General features: G+C 34.2%; 2 protein-coding genes across 11 annotated transcripts in view; one reads left to right on the top strand and one right to left on the bottom strand.

Annotated features, from left to right (window-relative positions):
• LOC104912167 (uncharacterized) overlaps positions 1 to 17,496 on the bottom strand; it is a 42,435-nt gene extending 24,939 nt beyond the window's left edge. The window contains exon 1 of the mRNA XM_085230954.1: positions 17,436 to 17,496. Within this exon, the coding sequence (XP_085087080.1) occupies positions 17,436 to 17,496 (61 nt within the window). The remainder of the gene's footprint in view (positions 1 to 17,435) is intronic.
• Positions 1 to 21,584, top strand: part of PCDH11X (protocadherin 11 X-linked) — a 438,899-nt gene that overhangs the window by 17,924 nt on the left and 399,391 nt on the right. The gene's annotated exons all lie outside the window — the stretch shown is intronic.

Genomic DNA, 21,584 nt, shown 5'->3' with positions numbered 1-21,584 from the left:
AAGAGAAGAGGTATGTGAAGGGCACAGAAGATCTATTTGTTGTGTATGAGATTCTAAGGGAGAAATAATTTTAGTAAAAATTCTCCTTGAGAGGCTTATAGTCCACAGAGTACTACCCAGTGTCACCAACATGCCTTAGGATCAAAGGCATCAAAGGCTTGTTTAATAGCTAAATGACCTGTTGGCACTTTTACACAGTGTGGATACTGCTGTTAAAAGATCTTTAGGAAAGGTTACCCTAACTTACACCCATTCAATTTCATTTATGTAAAGGAGGTACATGGTAATACAATAGAAAGGGCTTGTTTTTAATATGGCAGAAATGTATAGTTTAATTAATATTTAGCTCATTGAATACTCATGTATTTTTTGTTTGCATTTATTTAAGAAGTAGCAAGGAGACTATCAAATAAATGGTGTCCTGTAGCCGGTGTGAAAATCTGGTGAGGCAAGATCAGAATTCACTGCCCTTATTTTCAGGCAAAATGTTACAAAACTGTAGAAGGAGGGATACAGGTATAAATTCCCCTAAAGTCAACTCAACCTGAAGCAGACTTGTCTCACTCTAATAATGCTTGAAGAACCAGAGTGATGACAATTTATGTTGGAAAATGTATCAACGTAATGTACAGTTGCTATGGTTCAGTGCACCTTGAAAAAGAACATGAACTATATACATGCTGTCGTCCACAGAGCTGCTAAACTGCTATTTGTCTATGCATTTGTTTTCATTAGAAACTGCTGTGTTGCCAACTGAATAGATTATAAACTATCACTTCATGCAGGGACTGACTTGGACTGCCAGATACACTTAGATAGCTGCAGAGCTGTTCATAAAGAATTTAGCTTTATGTCAGAAGAGACAGTTTATTCTTTCCTTTTTCTTTAATTTAAGGGTTTTTACACTTCTGATTATTGTGTCAATTATCACTAAGACATAAATACTACCTAACCTGATAAAGACCAGTGTTGTTTCACTTATCTTCATCTGTTTTTTCAGACAGCAAATGACCTACACTTCCACAGTATACAGCATCTTGTGTTCTTGTGGATTCTGACAGATTGATTGCAGCAGAGTATAGATATATGTGTTTTGCTCACAGATTCAACATGAAATATGGAAAAAGGATTTTGATTACCATCTTCCAGAACATCCTTTTCATGGAAGGAGAGATGTTGAGTGCAAGGTTTTAAAATCTTCAGAGGCTAAATCACACAGACACTTTAGGAAAGATCCTTCACATTGGAAAACAAAGATCTTGTTGCAGTTGAAATTTCTTTTACCCTTCAAGTGTTTGCAACATTGGTCTGTAGCACTGAACACATTATAATTTTATAGGCTTTGGAAATTTGTGGGAGAATTACTGGAAATACAGAACAGAATTTGTACATGATGAAAGTGTCTCATGGGCAAATATAGCATGCCGGGAACTTGGGAAGAGTATAAATGATGTAAAGATCAGATTTAGAAAGAATGATATTTAGCTTCCCAAAATGAGAGCTGGTGAAAGAAATTTTGTTTTCACCAAATTCTCAGCCCTTGCAGTTTATATTCAGTTGTGCTGCAGTCAAGCTCCTACTTCTGCTCCATTCCATTCTGCCCAAAGATGGAAACAATTCAAGTGTGTGTTTTTGTTTTTTTTTTTCTGAACTGGCATGTGGGTTGACCCTGACAATTAAAATTAATTTTTTTACTCATTTATGCAAGATTTGGCATATTGTAAAAACATAGAAACAACTAAAAAAAAAAAATACTTCAGTGATGAATTTGTGTTGTAACAGTCAGCTGCAGAATGGAGTATAAATGGAGTATGTTAAACTATTTAAATATTCCAAATATTATGTACAACAGATCTTGTACTAATTCATTATGAAAACAGCAATTTTGTTTAATCATTTATTAGCTATTTATAAGGTGTCTGCATATTAAACACATACAGATTATTGTTCAACATGACAGCCAGTATAATGATTGCATAAGTGTCACCTATATGTAATCACTAACACATTTTTCTTTGGCGATCACTGTTTTCAGCTACTAGAGTTCCTAGAATGACTACAGGTCATGGTTCTCAAGCATGTGTAACAGAGTCAATGAGTCTGACCTCCTAAGAAAAAGAATTTTCTAAACAGTACTCAAATTTTAACATAAGTTTGTTATTTACTCCTGGAATATATGCCACTTTCCTAATAGAGGCAGTGAAGCAGGTTGCCCAGCAACCCTGCAGAATCTCCATCCTTGGAGGTATTCAAGGTCCAACTGCCCACAGCCTGAGAAACATCTGGTTGGAGCCCAGCGCTGACACATACCTGTGCAGGAGATTAGACCAGAGCCCTTTCAAAGGACTCTTCCAACATGAACTGCTCTGTGACTTGCCATGGAGTAACCACGGGACACCAAGCAGAATGCTGTTTGCTTGCAAGGTTGCTGAACTTGATTTTATTGTGGGATATGATATTAAATGATAATTTAGAAAGAAGTAAGTCCAAAGGAAGGAAATACCCTGTAATTCTACATTGGTTTATGTTAATCATTGGTACTTTTAACAATTTTTTTTCAATGCTTTTGTTTTTCACATGAATGACATTTGGGTTTCAGCTTCCCTTTCATAATAATGAGTTTCTTCCCTAGGCCTCACTGTAGATATAGGTTACTGTAGGATCCAATTCTTATCAGCAGCATACTATTTGTTACATATCTTGCATATGTATCTGAATAAACCTACTTATCTGAAGATTAAAGCTTTGTGAACTCTAATCAACAATCTTTTATTGAAGTTAAAAATATAAAAGGATTTGTGTTACCAAATTGTAGAGCACAATTCTAATCTGTCCCATAAATATTTACCATTTGGGAAATCGTAGTGTGTATCTTACACAAATTGCAGTAATCTTAGTGTAAGCTCCAAATAGCTTTAGAACATAATATAAAATGCAAATACTGATGATAAATGTAAAAATGTACAAAATCAAACATATAGCCATCGTGATAAAATTCAGCTGATCATGTCAAAATAATTATCTTCCAAGCCTGGTCCCATGCCTATCGTCCTCCTTCATAGACCAATATGCTCATTAAATAATGTGTAGATTGAGTACGACTCTTAAAATTCCTTGAGAGTTCTAAGAGGATTATTTATCACACGTATTTTCACTCCTATAATGAGTATGTGAAGATAGAATAGAGTTTGTGGGTCTTAGCAGTCTTGGACTTTGCTACTGCAAATACCATATCATGTAGTCTTTTTTGTATTTGTGCATACAGACTATTTATATCTTATTAAAAACAGTGGGAAAGGGTTAAAATTTGGATGAACATAATCCCTTTATTACTTGCTTTAGAACTTCCATTGTTTATTTTTTCCTTCCCAAGTAGATTAATATAAACATTTCTCTTGCTGGCAAAGAAGTGACAAATTTCAAAATTCCATCAAAATCCCACAGAGACACGTCATTTTGTTATATCAAATTTAAACTCTCAGATGCAAGAATTTAAAGCTGACATATTTGACATTAACTACACTGTGCATTTCTTGTGAGGTGAACTGTCTCTAGAAGATAATACGAATGTGAAATATCAACACAGAGTTGTTGTTGATTTGTGATGCTACATGCAAGTGCACCTGCACTAATTTCAATCTTTTAAATCCCTATGTGGTTCCCATTCTAGCTGAAACTAAGTTTACAATTTGTTTTAAGTGCCTATATTCATAGGTTCCTGTTTTATTTTGGGGTCATTTTTAAGGGTGAGAAAGAATTCTCTCCCTTCAAACTGTTTGCAGTTTGTTTAATGGAAGGACAAACAACAATTGGTGAAATGCAGTGGGAGATAATGGCAGGAAACTGTGAAAAGCCAGAATCTTAAGTCACACATGACTGCCTGTGGGCATTGAATAACGTGGCACAATATGGCATTCAGTCAAAATGAGTATAGCTTAAGCAATAGCAATTAACATAAAGTTTTGGGGGATTAATGACACATTGAAAAAAGCTGATAGTTTGCAGTAATCAAAGAGAGCTCATCTAGCTATTAATTGCTAGGAAGACCTGCACTGAAGTCTTCTTCATTGCTATTAGGAACTGAAATTGATAGAGCAAATGATTCTTCTTCTGTTTATCTTTTTTTTTTTTTTTTTTTCAGAGCTTGTTCCAATCACATAAATGTGTTTCCAACACAGCAGTGTAATTTGTAGGGTTCTGGATGGGAAAATGGACTCTTCTTTTATGGTAGATTTGCATACAAACAGGCATGACAATAAAAAGGGTCTAGTGTCTCAGATATCGTATATTATTATAATTCCAAAGCCTTAATGCCTTTCTTACATCAGTGAAAGACTTGGCCCTTGCTACAAAATCAGTTAATATATTAGAGCTTTCTAGAAAACATATCATTTTGGAAAAGCAGATACATAAGGAAATAACTAGTGGGAACACTGACTCCGTTTTTTAAGGGACTTTGAAAACTAATTGCATTACAGTTAGTGGGTTTGAATTTATTTAATTATTTTATAACATAAGCACTGCCATTTCTAAAATAATGTGTTTTTGTTCATAAAAATGTTTCCATATCATCTTGCCTAGGATCCTCAAGTGAGCTCTTCTCTTTACATACATTTTGGTACTCTGAAAATATAGTTTGATGTGAACAGACATAGCCTGTATGTCCTTCTTTTGACACCGCTGGGCTTATGCTGACTTAAATGTACTTACTCCTGAGGAAATATGAAATTATTTTGTCCATAGTGTTAATTTGTATAAGATTAACTTCCAAAAGCCCATTACCTGCAGTTTAGAATGAACTCTTCCTTGAATGTATGACTGCAGTGAATTGTAAAGCTGTGTCACTAAAATTGTGACACTAAAATTGCAAAGCGCCGAATAGTGAATACTCAGCACTGAGTAGTGAGGACCTAGAAGTGGATTATGTGACAGACCATTTATAAGTAGCAGAAGTGGCAACCAGTGTGTAATTCAGTTTCAGTAAGTGAGGAATCCAATAAGTTAAGTTATGATCTTGTATTCTTTACAAAGCAAATCAAAGAGAAGAAAAATCACATTTGTTAGTTTAACAGACCTTGGAAACCTCTTACTTTACAGTGCTGCCCATATGTCAGGTGAATATCCTTTTATTTGCCACTAACAAATAATCCTTAAATTCCTTCTCACTTTATACTTAGGCATACTATTTGAATGCATACAGAATAGGAAATGATACATTTTAACACTGAATCTATTTATCTATATTCTTAGAATTTGATATCTTTATTTATTCTTTTTCATGGAATTTCCATCATGATTACTGGCAGAATTACACCCTGTGAAAGTGATTGAATTCCCAAGGTTTCATGAGAAATAAGAAAACTGTATCTTGCTTTTCCATCATCAGTTAATGCTAATGAGATAGGCATGTGCAACTGCACCCTTGTGTGTTCAAATTGACTGAAAGGCTTGCATGAAGCTGGACGGAAAGCTGGAGTTGGATGAGATTCCATGAGTTATTCATGTCTCAAAGGAAATACTTTTTGTTTGACTTCTGCTTCAACTGCTGAATAATTTTTAATGTTTTACTGTTTTTTTGTGGGATTACTGCCTTCAATAAGAATGTGAATGCATCTGAATGTGTGTAAATTAGATTAATTGCATAAGTATTAGTTCTGTGAGTAACTAAAATTAGCATCATGCTTCCTAAATAAAATGTAACCATTTAGATAATGAGTTTGTTTCTTTAAAGGCTACTCTTAAATTTGAGGAGTTACACCTGTTAGAACTATCAGTTAATCTGAATATAGTTTCAGGTGCATCAGTGTAAGTGATATACAAAAATCTTCACTCTCATCTAAATTAAAATATGCTGCAGCTTCAACTCACCCAGTTTCACAATGTACCACAACCTCATTTCATTTTGTGTTTCTGAGATAGAAGCACAGAATATTTTATGTTTTTAACGCGGCTCTCTAACCTGTGGTAAACATTTGGTGCCTCATTTTGCCAGATATACCAGATGATTTGAGTTAATAGAGGCATCTTATTCTGCAGGGGATGAAAAACCCAAAGAAAGATCTGCTTATTTAGTCTGAGCTGCTGTACAGTAATACACTGTGTGCTATACACTGCGCAGCTGTTTGAATCTATATGGTGAACTGAAGCAAGTGCAGAAGGAACAAAACTGGAAGAATACTGAACTACACTTATTGAGACTGCAGTTCTGAACTTTGAATGGCTGTATTTTATCTGCGAGAATTAGGGGAAACTGTTGTGTCCTGCATGTTTTCCTCTTCATGCTGATCGAATTTTGAGTCCTGTAGAATAACTCTCAAGACTAATTTTCCAGGAATGACAAAAAATGCGAATGAAGAAGAAAGTTACATCTGAAGAAGTATTTACTTTTTTGTAGTTGTTGTTTAGGTGAATTGAATTCTATGACTTGGGATTTATTTTAAAAACATTTTTATTCCATTTATTTATTTTCTTTTCATAGTCATGATTCTCAGTATTGAGAATATTCTCTCTGACATAAATAACAGTGGGGTAAAATAAATCCTTTGGAAATGAAAGTAATTGGAGCTTTAAAATTAAGATTCTGGAGAACTGAAAAGTTCTAATCAGGATTGATTGCTGAAGGTAAATACACAACCCTCACGAGAAGAATCTAGGAATATAAAGTGGGTGTAAGAAATATATTTATTCCTGAATAACTGGAATGAAATAAAAATAGATAGATACTTTATAAACTTTATTTCTGGTCCTGGCAAGAGAAGAGTTGCTATGAATTTCATAATTCTGTCCTATTACGTTCTTAGTAAATTGGAAAGGCAAAAATAAAGGTGTTTTTTTAAAAAAAATAAGGTGATTTTTAAATTTATATATTTACGTAATGATTTTCAAGTTGTGGTAGAAGATTTAAAATAAGAGGAAAATAAAGATCTTAAAGTTTTGACCCTTTTCTTAAATTATACACGCCTTTTCAAATTGGAAATGCTAACTCATAAATCTGTAGATTTAGATTTTCCTTTGTATAAATGCATTTGCTGCTTTAATATAAAGATATTGCTCTGAGCTATAAGCACTAAGCATACAAGGCAAACATCAGCCAGGATGAGCGTACCTGTGTGAATACTGAAATACTCATTGCAAAGAGACCATGAAAGAACGTGCCATCCATATCAGTTGTCAACTGACTAATAAATCACCTTTAGGATATTATTTTTTATAAATTGAAGATAACTTTCATTAAATGTCATGTTTCTGACTTCATGTTGTTTGTATTTTAAAGGAACAGACATAAAGATATTTTGCTACTTCAGGATTTTTTGTATCGTATTCAGCTTCAATGTGTTCTGAAATTGTTTAGCAAACCTTTTTTACACAGTTTTTACTGACTACTTCCATTCAAGCAACAGATTCTGCAACAAGAGAACTTGTTGATATCTAGAAAGCTCTTAGGTTCTTTCCAGAGTTCAGATTCATAGCACAGCTTCTTTTTAGGTTACTGCGCAGATCCACCTGGATAGTGTAGATGACAGTGACATCCAGGGATACTTCTGTCTTTCTTTTGTGACACATTAGAATACCTTAATCCAAAATTTCTCCAGCAACTGAGCATCGAGGGGTCAAGAACTCTGTGTACTTGCTGGTAGAGAGTTCGTTCATTAAAACATCTTTATTTTCATCTTCTGATTTAATGCTTAACGTCTCCTGCTTGTATTTTCTTGACTTCCTTTAGACTATAAATGAAGGATTGGGCCATTAAATTTACAGCAAAAACCACTCCAGATTAAAAAGGAAAGAAAAAAACAGGAGAAAATATAATTGGTATAAAAGTTGTATAAATGAAGTTTCTTAGTATTTTTCTTTAAATAGTGAATTATTCAGTATTTTGATGTTAATAATTAAACAGAACCCAAAGTAAGATATCAGCAGGACATATGTGGGATGGGTGGTAGTTCAAGCTTGATCTAAAAGGCTTGTCTTTGTATTGAGGTTGGGCTGAAGCTTTGATCTATTTATAATGAGTATTCTAAGGGTTTACTAATTATTTTAAACCTGAAGAGAATCTCATAGTCCATTTTTTCACTTGGAAAGGAACCAAAAATAAACCTTGCTGGAAGATAAAGGCAGAAAGTCATAAAGTTCAGGCATGTTTTTTAAAGTTAAAGCACAACCGCCCACTGGCTATAATTTCAGATAAGTTCAGAGTATTTTCTCTCTCTCATTCTGTAGTACAACAAAAATTTCTGAAGTACTTCTAACTTTTGACCAGTGATACGCATCCTTTATTTATCACACCCATTTAAAAAGTTTGCTGTCATAAAGTTGAAATCATTTTTCTTTTTGTCTTCCTTGGAGTTGTACGTATATAGAAACATGAATTGGTTTCATTACCCACCATATTTAAGCTTATAACAAACTAAATTAAATAGCACTTGTTTAAGAGAAACAGCAGGACTGTAAATCATTTATACAAGAAAATTGTATACAATATGTTAATGACTGCACAAATACAACCTGAAAGATAAATCTGAATTTATCTCTGCTTAGAACATTGCTCCTGGTTTGAGAAGCCTGAATGTTTAATTCCATCTATAAAGGCAGAAGAGTTATTCTGCTTTATTACAGTTTATCTGTAGGATAATTTTGTCATTTCTCAGTGGACAAACTTTAACGTCTGCAGATGCACAGTACACAAATATCATTTCCTAAAGTGATTATTATGATATGGCAGTGAAAGGAATCAGGTGGACCTAACAATCTCCTCTAGCTTTCTAACTATAAGCACAGCAGTTTTTAAGCTGCACAGCTGTAACAGCTGGATATTTTCATTGTGTTTGAGGGTTCATATAAATATTCCTCATAACACTAGTAACCAGGCTAGAGAACTGACACACACTGGCATCACAGCTAGCAGAAATTCATTTAGAGCAGTTATGTAGATTCTAGCTTTGAATCAGACATTTCCAAATCTGGACTAGTACGTAAGGTAATTTTTTCTGATTATGTGGCAAGTAGTTTTTTTTTTTTTTTACAGAGATTGTTATTTTAACTTACTGGATGATAAGCACAAGTACTTTTTCTTGCTGAAAATTATATAGTTGTATAGTAGTGTATAGTTATAACAAACAGTGAAGCACTGTTTTTGAACTGAACGGAAAATGGAGCACTTAACTACGTAATAAGAGCTACTTACAGCATGGGAGAAATATTTTTTTCCATTTGCTAGGAAGTTTTCCAGTTTTCAAGGTATGCTGACTAGTTTAATAAATCCATAATACTTTTTTTCCCCTTGAATCAGTATTTCAAATTAAAGGTGAACCTATTTTCATGGTTCAAATAATTTTCATTAGCAGAAAGGAAAAATATGCCCCATAAGCCTTGTACTGCTAAGAATTATTTAAAACAGTTCTGAGAAGCAGTTTCTACTTTTTCAGTTGTGCAGAATGCTCAACAAGTTTTTGTCTTTGATAACCTCTGGCTGATATTAAAAAAACTGACACGGGTTCTTTGACTAGGCACAAATGTGATAGCAGGGAAGGTTGGTTTTTTATACCTTTATCGTGGCAGAAGATTAAAGAAATGAAAGTACTGCTACCTACACATCAAGCTCATATTTACACCTGTATCTTATCCTTGCGATTAAATTTTTATAGAATCGTAGAATAATTCACAGCGGAAGGAACCTTGGGAGTCTCTAGACCAATATTCACTTGCTCAGAGACATGTCAGCAATGAATTCAGAGCTGGATGCTCCAGGCTTTGTCCAGGCAGGCCTGGAAAACATCCACAGATAGATTCCACATTGTCCCCTGGCAACCTGCTCCAGTGCTTCATTATCTTGAGTGATACATATATCTATTTGCCTTAATATTCAGTCAGAACCTTTCCCGTTTCTGTTTATGGCTGTTTATTGTTCTTCTACCATGTACCTCAGTATAGGGCTTTGCTCTGTCCTCCTGTGCCAGTAGCTCTTTTCATCCTTGAAGCCTGTCTTTAGGCACAAAGACCTTTTCCATAAAGACAGAGGCAGAAAGGTGAGGTCTTTTCTATGTCTCCTTTGATGTCTGTCTCCACTTTCATATCCTGTGTATGTCATTTTTGTACTGGAGTTCAGACATGTATTCCCTCTGAAACCAAGCACGTCTCCTGCTGTGTCTGCTCATTTTCCTGGCTTATTAGAATGGAGCGTTCTTCTACTTGCAGGTTGCCCTTAGAAGTCCAGCTCTCTTGAGACCCTCTTCTTTTCAGAGCTGCCTCACACAGGATCCCACCCACCTAAGCTGAAGTCTGCCACTTATAAGTCCAGTGCCTATACTCCACTACTTGTCTTCCTTTGACCTCCATGCCTTAACCGAATGTTGACAAGGTATTGTGATTTCAATGGCACTATAGAAAAGTTCCCACTGAATGTAGCATCCCTGGCCTTGTTTGTTTGTGACTAGCAGATCCGCCTGCTGTGTCTGATAATTTGTGCCATGGTCTTTGGTTCAGCCACAGAGACACTGAAGAATCAGAATCTAAAGAGGGGATATAAGGAAGAAGGGGACAGACTCTCACAGGATCTGTTGTGATAGGACAAGGGGAAACGGTTTCAAACTAAAAGAGGGAGATTTAGATTGGATATAAGGAAAAAGTTTATCACAAAATGGTGAGGCACTGGAACAGGTCTGTCTGGAGAGGTGGTGGATGCCCCATTGCTGGAGACATTCACGATCAAGCTGGATGGGGTCTGAGCAATCTGATCACTGCAGGGAATTTGATCTAGATGACCTTTAAGGTTCCATTCCAATTCAAATGGTTCTACGATTCTATGATTCTGTGGCAGTATTCTTACATTATTTCCTCATGGGCTAACCACAGGCCCAATAATACATCCATCTTTTGAAAGAGCGGCTCACATATTTAATGAACCTAGTTCTAAGAAGGTCAGCTGTCTACACTGTAGAAGAGCTGGATATGATCGTTCTGCAGTGACTGCTTAACCACCATTGCTGAAGTAGTGTATTTCAAAAGTCAGAGTGACCTTACTTAAAAAAGAAAAATGGAAAAAAGGTTAATTTTCCAGAGAAACTGAGAACATCAAATTAATCAAATAATATGCAGTAATCTGTCTTTTAATTAACATTCTTATGTTACTAGACACATCTTTACCAAATTAAACGAGGTGTAGCTATTGTTTGCTAATTAACTACCAGTTGACCATATAAGGATTTGTCAAGTGCATCTTCCTGGATTTAATAAAGAGACAACTTGTTACAAATTTAAATGAATCTAGATCTAAGTAGTAAGTACATAACCCAAAAATATTAGAGATAGAGCTAACCAATTTCTTAGCTGTACCAAAAAAAAAGTTGGTAACTGAAAAGATCTGTAACTGTTCACTCATAGGATTTCACATAGGTGCTGTGTTTTAAAACAATGTAACACATATACTGGGCCAGGAAAGTAGAGATATCCAGTGTCATCAAATCTAGCATTTAGAGAATAATATTTATAATGCCAAAATATTAGAGATGGTTTATGCCAAAGACCTGGAATGCTGTAACAGTGAATCTCTCACTCACCACACCAACATCAGCATTGACTCCAACTGAACAACACCAATGGGAATCTTGCCCAAGTCAATGGAACATCCATACACATCAGAAGAATATAGTACTGTTCTTTGAAATTAATTACATCTGTGTAACATTAGCTTTATAAGGTGGCTTTTCTTTGTGTTATTTAAAATGCTTTTATATAAAATTCCAGTAGGAAATTGAAAGAAGTGGGCCATACTTTTCTCTAATGTAAAATATTTATTTTAATTAATTTTTCCCATCCTTTCTATTTTACTAATGTCAATACAAAAGGAGTTATTAAAAGCTCCTAGCATCCTGTCTGAATGACATGCAACTAGAAACCATATATGATAAACTACAATACTGAGAAGTTACTGAACAAAAAGCTACTTAATTCTTATTTATTCTGATTAATTCTACAACTTATTGATGAATTCAGACATGCTGTAATAATCCACTAGAAAAGGAATATACAATAAAACTGATTTTTTGCTTCTCTGCTCTATATTTTGCCAACATAGCTAAAGAGAGAAACATATGGCTTGTAGCTTGTGCACATTTTCCTTGGGGTTGTGGTAATTTCTGTCTCAACAATAATTAAATAAATTAAATACATTGCATATAAAAGACAACAGTAGCTTGGATATATGCAGAAGCCTTATTAAAAAAAAAAAAAAAGTAGCTGTTCTCAATGTTTAACTTCAGTCTTTTAAGCCAGTCTTTTTTTTTTATCATATGTTGTGTTCTAGTATAATGACAATTTTACATAGTTATGTAAGAAAAATATTTCATTAATTATTGTTTATCTCAGTATAAGAACACACTAATTCACATTAAAGAAAAAAAGTTTTGCCATGGCTTAAATATATACTGATAACATAGGATATACCAGCTTTTGTAGCTGATAAAAACAAGATTTCATGGATTCATTTAAGAAGCACAGACATATTCTCTGTTCATAAGAAGAAGAGTTTTTTAAATACTGCAAAGCAGGCAATTTAGAAGAACTGAGGTCTATTTCTCATAATTATTGCCCTTATATAACATAAAAATATATTTGTTTTTAAAAATAAAATAAAAAAAAAAACAACCCACATTTACTAACCAGTGACAACTGAATAAAAAATATATACAAATAACTTTCAAAAACTTAGGCTTATTTAACTCAGTATTTACCATGTTTAAACTCCCTAAAGACTACTGTAATTAGTTTTCTGCCTTACAAGTAATTATGAGCACCTGTAAGTTTAAAAAAAATATTTGTGTCTGAGATACGATCCCTTGAGTATTTTTATTTTAGAACTTTCCTCATTTGCTCTTCGAAGTTTTTTCCACTAAATTCTACTCCTGGGATACTTTAAATGGAAGGAAATCCTCCTCTTTAATTACTTTTAAAACCAGATGAGACCTGAAATTATACTAAGAATGTTTTTCCTTCCCATGATCACTTCAGAGGGAATGTCATACATTCAAGATAGTTAAATATTGCCTGATAAGACAGTGAGATAAGCAAGGCTGTACAGGTTATATTCAGATAAGCATAGCCTTAAAACGGTTTTACATTCCTTGCATTTAAGTTCTCTGAAAATTTCATAGCAGATAGCAACAACATATGGGCCCATTTTAATTGCTCTACGTAGTTCACTCCATAATGGCCACATCTCTTGAAATAATTATAAGTAAGCAGGAATGTTGCAAGACAGCTGCACAAAATCTGCCTTGCTGTGGATCCCTGAATGCCATGGGATACCTCACTGATGTCTTGATGTCCTACTGTAAGAACAGGATGGTGGTTCATCAGTCTTACTAGCTATATAGTGACAGAAGTGCGAAATTTACAAGTAGGTGGATCTTAAGGAAGATCTCTGTTAAGGAATGGTAAGTCAACACTTCATTTTTTCTCACTGTTCTATTTCACCCTTTCAAAATAGACTCTTTGGAAATTATGCAGTACCACAAATAAGAACATGCTTTTGACATTGAAAACCCAGCCATTATGTGTCTATGCTCTTTTTTATTCTTAGAGTTGTAGTAAATCAAAGCCTGAAGAAATAGTTCTTCCATACCTATATGTTGGCTTTTATCTTTAGGCTGAAAAATTTCCTCAGTAAGAGAATTTTGCTTGATCTGAGAAACAGACACAATAAGGCATAAAGCCTACAAAGAATTACCCATTAATTTGGCAAGCCTAAAACACTGACTTTTGTTTTGTTTTGTTTTTCCACTGTATTGATCATAAAATGATTTTGGCATTCATTTAAGCATAGTAGAAGCAGGGAATAATATTTTCTTAAGATACCTTCTGATTTCTGTGCACTGAACTACCAATACAATCTGATGAAACTACTTCTTCATGCAAGCAAATTCCCAGTGACAGATAAAAATCACTAGAAGTGATTTGGTTTAAAAAGAACTTAATGACTGTCATATATGCTCCTAAAACACACTCTAATTTCACACAACTGTCCTTGGAGTATGGAGATGTGTAGCCTTAAGATTTTAAATCTATAATTAATTTAAAAAAAGACAAAATGACCAACATGAGAATCTTCACCAGTTTGTGGTGGTGAGGAATTCAGACCTTTTCACTTCTGTATTCTGCTTCTGTAGAAAGAAATACCAATTTCACAAGCTTTATGAAGAAACATGCTGGCCCAGTCTTCAGTTTGGCTGACTGGGAGACCAGGGAACAACTCCTGTTATACAGCTCAGTAAAAGCCTACCTGGCTTTAATTTTCATTTTTGCTCCTCCTTTAATCTCTATTAAAGACACTGTAGACCCTATTCTTGGAGGAAAAAATATCTACTCTTTTTAACCTATAGCAGTTTCAGAATTTTTCTGGCTTCTGTAGAACTTCAATACTAAACTAAGAAAAGGTTAATTAATACCAGATCAAGAAGCATAGTTTGCTTCAGAATGCTTTTCCTGTGTCTTGTCATGCAAATACTTAAAAAGAACAGGAACAGTATGAAGCTATTTATCAGCCCAATGCTTGCCTCATAAATTGCCCATAGGAGAAGGTCTACTTGAGGACCCCTTGATATTGCCAGGGGATCAGCTCCACCTTGTAACATTTGACCTAGTTAAAGACTGCATTCGAAGGGGAACTAATCTAGATTTCTCAGAAAGAGTAGAAATGAAAGTGGTTGCTTGCAGTGGTCCTGGCTAGGTATATTCACCTTGCAATTGTATTTTCGCAAGAGTCTTTCTCCCAAAGAAGAGGTTGGGAGTCTATTGTAATGTCAAATCTGACTCACTGTTACTATTAAAAGTTACCAGCTGTAATTAGTGGAGAAGTTTGAAGCTGCAGTGTTGTATTGTCAGTTGTAACAGCTTTTAATTATCTTATTTTTTTTCTTTAAAGTGATCAGCTTTGCAGAAGTTGAATTTGCTTTTATCATTTTTTACTCGAGAAATGAGCTGACACATTTAATATAATTTAGATAGAAATACTGTTACTTAGGAAAACAATTGGAATCTGTTAACTTGTTAGAGGATTTTGAATACTGGAGACAGCCATAGTACTTAGAAGGATTTTGCCATCATCCAATTAAAATAGTCCTCCATTCTCTCTAATACCATTCTATCTGGTCTTAAAATGCATAAGACTAATTACATTAGTGTACAGAGGCTTGCGTGGCTAATACTATTGGCCATTTCCTCAAATAGAAGAATTATAAATAATTAACCACTTTGCAAATAACACCAGTGTTTCTCTTCCAGGACCAGTTTTGATACACAGATATGCTGTCACTTCTGCACTGCTTGCAGCAGCATATAATACTCAAGCTTAGACCAGATGTGAATGTTGAAACTACAACTGCCCATTCCATTCTCCCTCCAGCTTACTTAACTCATCAGAAAACCAAAACCTTTTGTTGCTATTTCTAATCTGGTCTTATACTGAGGATAGAAACAATAAAGACTGAGCCTTATAGATTAGCCTGGTAATAGGACAAGCCTTCTTATGCATGACTTGACTCTCTTGAAGACCCTTCCCTCCCTATCAGAAAAAAAAAGAAAGAAAGAAAGAAAAAAAGCTTAAGATTTCCAAGGAAAGGCCATGGTTCTTTTGGAAGAACTCTGGTGAAAAAGTCTGAGTTAGCAGACTATTCTGGTGCATGCAGCAATTTAGGAAGCTGGATACAGTTGTACTATGTAGCATTGTTATTTTTGTCAGGCATCGTACTTGTCAATGTGCACAAGCACTCAGATAAATGAGAGAACCCATCACCCAAGGGATGTCACACCAACAAAACAGTCACAGGTCCTCTACTTCAGACATATATAGTTAAATCAAGGAAGTTCTTTAACAGTTGTCACTCTTAAAGAAGGAAAACTGCTAGGCAGAAAAGGATGGGCTGCATTGATAGTGCAGCCACTCCTGCAATCATTACTGATAGTTTCACTTCTTGGATTCAGCTCCACAGTTGATTGCTCAAGACTGGAAAAAGTAAAATTTGTCAGCTTCTTGAACCCACACGCATACACACATACATACACAAATATATGCCTGAAGTAAGATTACAAATTGAACCAGAAAGAGAAGATTCAGAGTATTATGCTTCCAGAGTAAATAGGATTTTGAAATAGCATTTGACTTGAACTTGAAGAGCACTGGATGAGCTATCCAGCACTGGGTATGTATTTCCCAGTGTTGTGGGAACCTGAGTCCTGCTGAAGCTTAGGGGGGCTAAAACACTGGTTCTGATTAAATCATTTCCAATTTCACTTACTTTCACAGTGACATATCCAATTAGAACATTTGAAAATTAGTTAATAGAATTTGAAATAATAAGGTACGTTCCGTATTTTCTAATAACTTTGAACATAGCCTTACCACAAGTCTCACTGTACCAAGGAAAGCATGAAGGGTAATTTGTAATTGAGTAGGGAAATGGAGTAGTCTTTTTTACTTTGAGGGACTATTGGCTTCTCCTTGAGATTATTAAATTTTCACTCCAATGTACAAGAAAGCAGTATATCACCAAGATGAAATGGAAAGCTTAATAAGCACTGCATCTCTTGATGTTTACAGAAACCTTGCCAACTATTTTAAAAGAAGCTTAACTGAACTCTAAAATACTGACACAAATGAAATTAAGAGGAAATAGCCCTTGCAATGGTAATATCAGATATACCATCCACACTATTAAAAATCTACACTGTTCTTCAATCTACTAGATGAAGAAATGAGAATTTACCTGTCTGGGATTATTAGAAAATCCAAGTTGCAGAAAAAGACTGGCATTTATTTTTTCAGAAAAAATGTAGAAAAATGTAGAAATCATACAAGTAGTTTGATTACTTGCAAAACAAGCTTTTAAAGAAAAGTGACTGGTTTTTCTTAACAAGAAAAAGCTGGGTATCTCATATTCAAAAACTTTACAGGAAATTCTCAAAATCCCACTCTACAGAAAAAAATCTTAATTCTCCTATTTTTGCAGATTTGTAACAGGATAAAATTATTTTGAAATCCAGTGAAACAAATGAAGTGTTAATTCTTGCAGAACTTTTAAGATCATTATAGAGTACTTGTTATTGTTAGGCACTAGGTGGCCTGCTTGCTAAAACATAATAATATAGACCTATACATAAGACTATTTGCAAAAGCTCTGGATGAAAATAAATAAATAAAAATGCATCTTTCATTTCCAAGGGAGGATGTTGCATTTAAATTATCATACGCAAAGTAATGTGCAATGAGAATCTAAAGACAGTACAACCTGCCTAAACACAACTTAGTGCACATTTATTTTGCTCTTTTCTTGCAGATCATTAATATTTAGTTCCTCTCCGTATGCCATTCATATTTGCATTGAAAATATTCTCCCACCCTGTAGTGTCTTAGCAGTGCTGACATCACTGAGACATCCACCTACATGTGACTTTTTTCTTCCCTACTACCACAAAAGGTTGAAGATGCCCACAGACAGAAACCATACCGATCTGTTTATTCTCAAAGCAAAAGCTCTTGCTTCTCCTGTGGAAAACACAACGTAGTAGTAACATTTGTCTTAGAAACCTGCTTGGGTTACTGAATTATGCTCAGAAACTTAAAAAGGGTCAGTATTATTTATGATTTCTGAAGAGCAGATGTAAAAACAAACAGTTGTTCACATATACTCTATCTGATCCCAAGACAGTGATGTACAAAACAACAACAAAAGAAAATCAAGCAGAGTACACAGTGCAAAGTCTCACATCACCTTTAAAAAAAAAAAAAAAATATATATATATATATATATATATAAAATATATATATATTTCAGCAATGGAAGACTAGAAGTGACCAATACTCCTTAACTCTTGCAACCCGAGTTCTGTGCTGGAATAAAACATGATCAACTTTTTAAGCAATTTTAACATTTTCATATGTTCATTGGTGACTCTCTTTAGTATCAGTAAAGATAAGTACTGACTTGAAATGGCCAGCTTATGGACATTTTAAAATTAGACAACAAATAGTATATTTTTCTTTATTTAAAATTTTATGAAAGAAACATTTTGGTGACAAGCTACTGATAAACAAAAATAGTTGCATTGCTCAACTGAATGGTTAAAAACTTAACTACAATTTTATTTCAATATACTTATTCATATATTTCTTTTCAAGTCAAATACAAGATTAATGAAATAGCTGTTTTTCTAATGATTTTTTTATCTATCTCTGATGTAATTCTAAGTTATTAGTAGTCAAGGAGATTGCAAAGCTCTTACTGTTTTCCAGAGAGCATGATAAAAAAAACCATACATCTGAGCATAATCTGCATTCCAGACAGCACTATTTTGGTCATCAGCTTGAAAATTCATCATATTTTTTTTAACTGCATTCCCCTAATGTCTCTGTGATAAAACTAACAAATAACATGCACTGATGTCTAATAGTATAAGAAAGGAAACTGTGTGAGCAGCATAATTACTTGTTTCATTTTTCTCCTGAAATCTTCTTGAAATCTCATGAATTTAAACAATTCTGCTCACTGAATATATTTTTCTAGGACAAAATAAATAGATTTCAAGGTGATTTTTATTTTAATCAGAGTAAAAGTAGAACACACCAGCAAATCTTTGATAAAGCACGTTTGACACGTTATGTTTCATGAAGAGTTCTCATTTCTTCTGTAACAAGAAACCATTGCATGCTGACAGAAGAACTAGAAGTATTTGTATTTGTGTGATTTGATCAAAAATTGTATGCCTCCGTATTCCAGCCAAGTCTGAACATAAACCTCTTGAACTGATTTGAAAAAATCAGACTTGGCAGTATTCCTTGAATTACAGAGAATGATTTTCCATTTGAAACAATGCAGCATTCATCCACTGTGCACTGAGGGATAATATATCTCCTCAAGCTGTCAGAAAAGAAAAAAAAAAATAGTGATATGTGGCATACAACCAAATAAATAAATAAATCATCACTAATGCTGGCGTTGGCAGTAGTCAGCAAATAGATGATATGCATACTTCTACTGATGCATAGAAACATATCACTGCGAGACATTACACTGCCTCTAGGAAACCATCATCTCTAGTTATGAGAAAACAGGTGTCATGTGCAGAGTCATGTAAAATACAGCAGAGTTGTGTTGGACAAATAGGGTTGCAGATCCCATGGAGATGTAAGACAGTACATCACTCTTTTTAATAGTCTCAGGTTTGAGAATGTTAAAAATACGTCGTAATACTTTGCAGTATAAATGGGACTAAAGTCATGAAATTCCAGCAAAGTATTCCAGTAGTCTTGTTAAGCCATCTGATATTTTAGTCCCAATAATTATGTTGTTACAGAAATTGTGGCTACTTTTAAATACGATAATACCATAATACTTCCAATCCCTGTAGCTGAACTCTTCCCTGGGAAATTTGCTCTAGTGCATTTAATACATATCAAAGCTGATACAACATTGTAACCCTGATAGATTTTGGTAACATAACACCAAATTTTCTTTACTAAACACTCTGGGTTTGAATTTTGAAAATTCTGAGCACCTGTAATTTTACTGGAAGTCATTAGGAGACTGACAGTTACATAAACATTGTAGGGGTTAAAGATTTAAAATATTATTTTCTCTGTTCACTAAATCACAAGTCAACATTTCTAATTCTATCACCAGAAATTGATGGAGCAGTAAATCTTGGCACTGTTGTTCTTATCCCTCGTAAAGCAACATATAATTATGTCCTTATGTCATTTGTGTTGATCTTACTTAAGTCATTCACAATAGCTTCTCAGTAAAAAGAAAAAGATCAATTTTCTTGGTAGGTCTTAGATTTGGAGACATAATTAGCTGATGAAAAGGAATAATCTATCTGCCATTTTTTCATGACATTTATATTACAACTCTAATAAAAACATCTAATCTCCAGAAATAACTGAAAAGTATTTGGTCATTTTTTGTGAAACAGTGAGTCTTATCATAATCAGAAACAGGATGAAACTTACAAATGATACCAGCATTTAATACAATCCCATGTTATTAGAAGATTCTCTGTGTTGTGATTGCTTTAGCTAATTGGCCAGTATGTGATTTTGGGGCTTTTGGTTTTTTTTTCTTTGCACTTTTTTTTTTTTTAACACATTCAAATAATAAGCTTTATTCAGGAGTGAAGGTTGAAGTCCCTTCATTTATATGCAGAACCAGCTTTTTCACACGTGTTTATGGAGTATTAGCATGACTATCACTTGTGTCTAAATGTTTTGTGATTCTGTGAGGCTGGCAACACCGAGACAATGAACATGTGTATTTCTAGACAGGAAAACTTTGTACACATTCTAAAAACTTTTATTTCATTGTAACAATGAAACAATTCTCAGTGAGAAGGCAGTGACAAAATGCAACTAGTACAATTTCCATGGCTTCAGTATAATTTCATAGCAAGGAGCCTCAGTGTCTTCAAAAACTTACAGAACTTGGCAAAACCTCTATTTATTAATTTTTTTTTCTGAGACTTTGTTAAGCATCTGGTTTACCATGGCAGGCTATAGTTGAGCGTATAGCTTGTTTAGATCTGGCTTAACATTTGTAATAGAATGTAAAATGAAGTATTCAGTGCAGATGCATAACAATATGTAAATATTTAATAAAGTTCTGTTGCTGGGATGTGTGGGCTCTCTCACATTACACTTAAGATAATCCATTCCATTTCCAAAGCCATAGTTCTGGCACATTTTGTAAATCCTGCAGAAGAAGCCGCTGATTTCAGTGGACTTGAATCGATTTAGGAAATCTGAATCAACAGGAAACTCTCTGCCACTTTTTATAGCACATTTACTATACAAGTAAAAGAAAATTTAAAATAGGGAATCAGGCCTAGCATATCAAATTACTGCAATAGATTTTATAGGGATTTTTATAATAACGTTCCATCCTGTGACTTTTTACTGAGTATTTTTAGGACAAGTAGTCCAACTGTTTTTGGCATCTGCCTTCTTCCAGGTCTAAAGAGCTACACACTGCCACTTCCACTGGATAATCTAGTTTTCAATCCTCTTTCCAGAACCACTTTACTCTAGTGCTCCTGGCACAGAATTTCAGTGCTTTGAGAAGCAATCCGTGTGTCTGCAATCTCTAGAGCAGTTTGGGGCTCTGTCAGGTTGAGAGGAGCTATGCACTAGAAACTATTTTCCCAGGAGAGTGAAAGGATTATAGTGGTGTTTGCTTTTTTTACTTTTACTTTAATAATGGGAAAATAATTTTTAATTGTATCTATAGAAACTACATAATTTTAGACTTTTTTTCTTATGTAACAAAAATGCATTATACATTTTACTAAGAAAAGAAAAAATTCTCAAAAATTTATACTAATTCACTTGTCAAAAGTTGGCATATCTTTATTAGTCATGCATATGGTAATACTGAGTCATTAACAGTTCAGTCCTACGCCGTTAATATATGAAGTATTAAACAAAACGTTGTTGCAATTCCTGCGTATTTTCCAATGCCTTTTCTGATTAAAAGCTACACCAAACATTAAGAAAACAGAATTTTGCAGCAATCAGAGTATAAAATAGCCATTACTGTTACTGC

This window comes from Meleagris gallopavo, chromosome 9 (genome assembly GCF_905368555.1).
Source record: "Meleagris gallopavo chromosome 9, MGAL_WU_HG_1.1, whole genome shotgun sequence".
Lineage (NCBI taxonomy): Eukaryota > Metazoa > Chordata > Aves > Galliformes > Phasianidae > Meleagris > Meleagris gallopavo.
The sequence above is the reverse complement of the archived record's forward strand: the minus strand, read 5'-3'. Positions and strand labels throughout refer to the sequence as shown.